This window comes from Auxenochlorella protothecoides (assembly GCF_000733215.1).
Source record: "Auxenochlorella protothecoides strain 0710 unplaced genomic scaffold scaffold37, whole genome shotgun sequence".
Lineage (NCBI taxonomy): Eukaryota > Viridiplantae > Chlorophyta > Trebouxiophyceae > Chlorellales > Chlorellaceae > Auxenochlorella > Auxenochlorella protothecoides.
In genome coordinates this window covers 375,731-380,100 of record NW_011934458.1, presented here as the reverse complement: position 1 = coordinate 380,100, position 4,370 = coordinate 375,731, and the positions used below count along the sequence as shown (strand labels likewise).

At 68.3% G+C, this 4,370-nt stretch overlaps 1 protein-coding gene across 1 annotated transcript in view; it reads left to right on the top strand.

The window, feature by feature from the left end:
• Positions 1-842: 842 nt before the first annotated feature.
• Positions 843-4,370, top strand: part of F751_3584 (Phototropin-1B) — a gene marked incomplete at both ends in the record, with an annotated part of 4,842 nt that continues 1,314 nt past the window's right edge. The window contains 9 exons of the mRNA XM_011403497.1: positions 843-875; positions 961-1,070; positions 1,265-1,315; positions 1,627-1,978; positions 2,159-2,536; positions 2,687-2,833; positions 3,073-3,157; positions 3,380-3,792; positions 4,053-4,352. Coding sequence (XP_011401799.1) covers positions 843-875; positions 961-1,070; positions 1,265-1,315; positions 1,627-1,978; positions 2,159-2,536; positions 2,687-2,833; positions 3,073-3,157; positions 3,380-3,792; positions 4,053-4,352 — 1,869 coding nt within the window. The remainder of the gene's footprint in view (positions 876-960; positions 1,071-1,264; positions 1,316-1,626; positions 1,979-2,158; positions 2,537-2,686; positions 2,834-3,072; positions 3,158-3,379; positions 3,793-4,052; positions 4,353-4,370) is intronic.

The window sequence follows — 4,370 nt, the reverse complement described above, 5'->3', positions numbered from 1 at the left end:
TACGACATGATGCAGCCGGGGGCCTTCATGGGCGGCAACATGATGATGATGGGCGGCGGCGGCGGGTACTATACCACGCAGCAGGGGGCTGGGGCGGGCGGGGGGGGTGGTCCGCAGCGAGGCGACGGCGGCGGTGCGAGGGGGGGGAGGGGCCAGTCCCGGTATAGACCCTACTGACATTCGCCAGCGCATGCCCGCTGTCTGCTGGACCGAGGGGCGGGTGCTGCAGGTTGGCGCCTTCCTGGCGGCTCGGCGACTCTCTGGTCCGAGCAGCCACCGCTCGGGCAACCTCCCGTGGGCTTGCCCCGCACCCCTGAGGCGCTTGACCCCCATGAATCCTGGTGCCATACCACACTTGACTGGAGCCCTGCCACTGCTGCGTCATCCCCCGCGTGCACCCTCTTCGTGACGTGCACGCGGAGCAGGGGCATCTTGTAAGCATGCCAATGAGTCGCACACAGAGGCACGCATGGGAGGATGGTGGGCCCTGGCACATGGAGGCCCCTGGCCGACACTGGCCCACTCCAGGGGATCCCGTAGGGCATGGATCCGAAATTTTCACTCCCACGCCATTGTCATGAGCCCTGTCGCCGGAGTGACGCGGCGATGATTGGATTTGCGCATCGCGGCGGATTGCCTGGCCATGATCTCCTTCTTTCCAGGGAAGATTTGGCGATACCATACAGCGGGGGTGATTCGGATGCCTGAATGGTGGCCGATGATTGTGTCGTGCGCAATGCCGCTACAACCCCGCACCGACACATCACCATCTTGCGCAGTGGCGCGGTGCCAGCGAGTGGATGTGACACACCGGCCAGGCGCCTGAACGGGCTTCGCACGAGATGGCTCCCGGAGCGGGGACGGGTTCTCCGCAGGTGGGCCCCGGGACACCCCGCATGCGTCAATGTAGATTCGTAATGCAATTCCTGCTGCAATAAGAAGGTAGCCTGTGTCCCGCAGGTGCCGGAAACGGAGTCCAACCTGACCTCTGCATTGGAGGGCCTGCGACACACCTTTGTCGTGGCTGATGCCACCTTGCCGGACTGCCCCCTCATGTTCATCAGCGAGGGGTGAGGCGCTAGATTCAAGACCAAATTGCGTGTGCTGGGGAGGATGCTTTTTGTGTGGAGTCACCGAACCGTGCATGAGTGTGGTTTGTTGTTGTCGTGGTCTCACTGTGCGCGCAGGAACCACTAAGCGTGTGAATTATATCTGGGGACGCACGGAATGGCAACAGGCTCTTCCCTCCGCTCTTTCTTGGCAGGTTCTCTGCGCTGACGGGGTATTCTTGTGAGGAGGTGCTGGGGCGAAATTGGTGAGGACGCGAGGAATGTGTCTTCGGGTGCCTGCTGGGTTGCCGCGGGGTCTCGTGCGATGTCTGGGAGGGTGGCCTGTGTCAATAGGCAACGAGGGTAAAAGCCGCCTGCTGTGCATTCCGCCCTCATTGTCATCGATGCAGGGTCCCTGCCAGCACACCTATTGCCTTGCCGCCCCTCCCCGCCTGGCTTTACGCTCCTTCGTCTGCCTCATGCCGCATCCTGTGTACCCCCTTGGCTGTCTGTCTGCCACCCTTTCAGAACATTCAAACCTCACCCCAAGGCCCATTCCCCTCTTCCCTCCCCGCAGCCGCTTCCTGCAGGGCGAGGGCACCGACCCCAAGGCCGTGCAGCGGCTGCGCCAGGCCGTGCGCGGCGGCAAGGCCATCTGCACGCGCCTGCTGAACTACCGCAAGGACGGCACGCCCTTCTGGAACCTGCTGACCATGACTCCCATCCGCGACGGTTCGGGGCGCGTGGTCAAGTTCGTGGGCGTGCAGATGGACGTCACCAGCCGCACCGACGCACGGTGGCTGAGCGAGGAGGGCGCGCGCAGCGAGGGCACGGCCTCGGAGGAGGAGGCGGTGCCGCACCTGATCCGCTACGACGAGCGCCTGCGCCGCGGCCTGGCCGCGCCCGTGGTGGGCGAGGTGGTGGCAGCTGTGCGTGGCCGCGAGGCCGCGGCGGGCGGCGGGGGCGTGGGAGGGGGCGACGGGGGCACGGGCGGGGACGCTGTGGGCGGACCCCCCACCCCCACGCGGCTGCCGTCGCCGCCGCGGCGCGCGGAGGGCGCGCTGCCGCGCGTGGCGCTGGACCTGGCCACCACCGTGGAGCGCATCCAGAGCAACTTTGTGATCTCGGACCCGACGCTGCCCGACTGCCCCATCGTGTTCGCCTCCGACGACTTCCTGCGCCTGTCGGGGTACTCGCGCGGCGAGGTGCTGGGGCGCAATTGCCGCTTCCTGCAGGGCCCCGACACCGACCGCGGCCAGGTGGCGGAGCTGAAGGCCGCGCTCCGCGAGGGGCGCGAATGCAGCGTGCGCCTGCTCAACTACCGCAAGGACGGCAGCCCCTTCTGGAACATGCTCACCGTGGCCCCCATCCGCGACATGGCGGGGCGCGCGCGCTTCCTCGTCGGCGTCCAGGTGGACGTCACCGCGCACCCCGAGGCGGAGCGCGCCGCCGATGGCCCCGCCGCCGCCGACGCGGTGAACGCCGCGGTGGCGGGACTGGGCTGGGGCGGCCCTGCCACCGCCCCCGGCGCCGACCCCTGGGCCAAGTTCCCCTCCGCGCTGCGGCCGCTGGGGCCGCACGCCGCCGCGCGCGACGGGGGCGCGGCTGAAACGCTGCGCGGGGCGGTGGCGCGGGAGGGGGGCCTGCGCCTGCGCTCCTTCCAGCGCCTGCGCTCGCTGGGCGCGGGGGACGTGGGCATGGTGGACCTGGTCAACCTGGTGGGCACGCCCCACAACTTTGCGCTCAAGTCCCTGAACAAGCGAGAGATGGTGCAGCGCAACAAGGTGTGTTGGGAGGGGGTGGGAGGGGGAGGGGGAGGGGTGTGGCGGCGGGGGGAAAAGGCGGGGGGAGCGGCGGGGGAAAGCGCCGGTCCCTGCATCTCCGCTCCTCTACACCGGGCGTGGCCGCCGCCGCCGCTTGGGGCCGGGGCGGCACACGCACGACGCCTGCGCAGCCCACTACCCTGTTATTCACGTGCCGCCCAGGGTCAAATCACCCACACCGCACCTCCTCCCTCTTCCAGCTGGGCCGGGTCAACACGGAGCTGGCGGTGCTGACCAGCGTGGACCACCCCTTCCTGGTCAACCTGTACGCCACCCTGCAGACGGGTATGCGGGATGCTTGGGGTCAGGGAGCGGGGCGACACTGTATTGTTTTTATCTGTGGGAATGCAAGGGCTTGACGTGGCTCTGCGGGATTCCCAGTTGTTTTGAAGCCCTTTCCTCCTCACCGGGACGACAGGCTGCCTGGCCTGGCAGCGGCCTGTGCACCCAGGGTCCTCTCCCAGGAGTGGCACCATCAAACACCCCCGCCCTCCACCACCCCCGCAGACACCCACGTCCACTTCCTGTTGGAGTACTGCGGCGGCGGGGAGCTGTACGCCGCGCTCTCCACGCTGCCCAACAAGCGGCTGGGCGAGTGCGTGGCGCGCATGTATGCGGCCGAGGTGCTGCTGGCCCTGCAGTACCTCCACGTCCAGGGGTTTGTGTACCGCGACCTCAAGCCCGAGAACATCCTGCTGCTGGAGTCGGGGCACCTGCGGCTGACCGACTTCGACCTGTCCCACTGCGCCATGGGCACCCAGGTGGACCTGGTGCACCCCCTGGGCCCAGCCGGGGTCGCGGGGACGGAGGGAGGGGAGCGTGGGGGGAAGGGCAAAGGTGTCGCGCCGCCGCCGCCCGACTCCCCCCCGGGCGACCAGCCCCACTGCGCGCCCAACCTCCAATGCTTCAAGGTGAAGGTGGTGGGGGCCTCAGAGGGGCGGGGCCGAGCACGTGGAGCCCGCGCTGTGCGACACTCACTTGTGCAGGGGGGCGACAGGGCAGGGGATGTACTGCCAGGGCTCCGTGGCAGTCGCATTTTCCCTTAACCACCCTTGAAAATATCATGGACCTTCTGTTGCACCCCTGCATGACCCTCGACTCCTCGATCGATTGCCTGTTCCCACCCCCCCCCACACACACACCTCAGCCTTCCGCCCCCACCCCACCCATTGTACTGCAGACGGCCTTCACGGGCACCACCCCCGTGTCCGGGGTCGCGGAGGGCCAGCCCCCGCCCCTGCTCATGGCGCAGCCGCAGGGCCGCGCCAACTCCTTTGTGGGCACCGAGGAGTACCTGGCCCCTGAGATCATCGCGGGCGTGGGGCACGGCGCGGGCGTTGACTGGTGGAGCCTGGGCGTGCTGATCTACGAGATGCTGACGGGGACGACGCCGTTCCGGGGGCCGCGCCGCGACATCACCTTCGACAACATCGTGCGCAAGGCGGTGGCCTGGCCCGAGGACGTGGAGGCCTCGGAGGAGGTGCGAGACCTGGTCGAC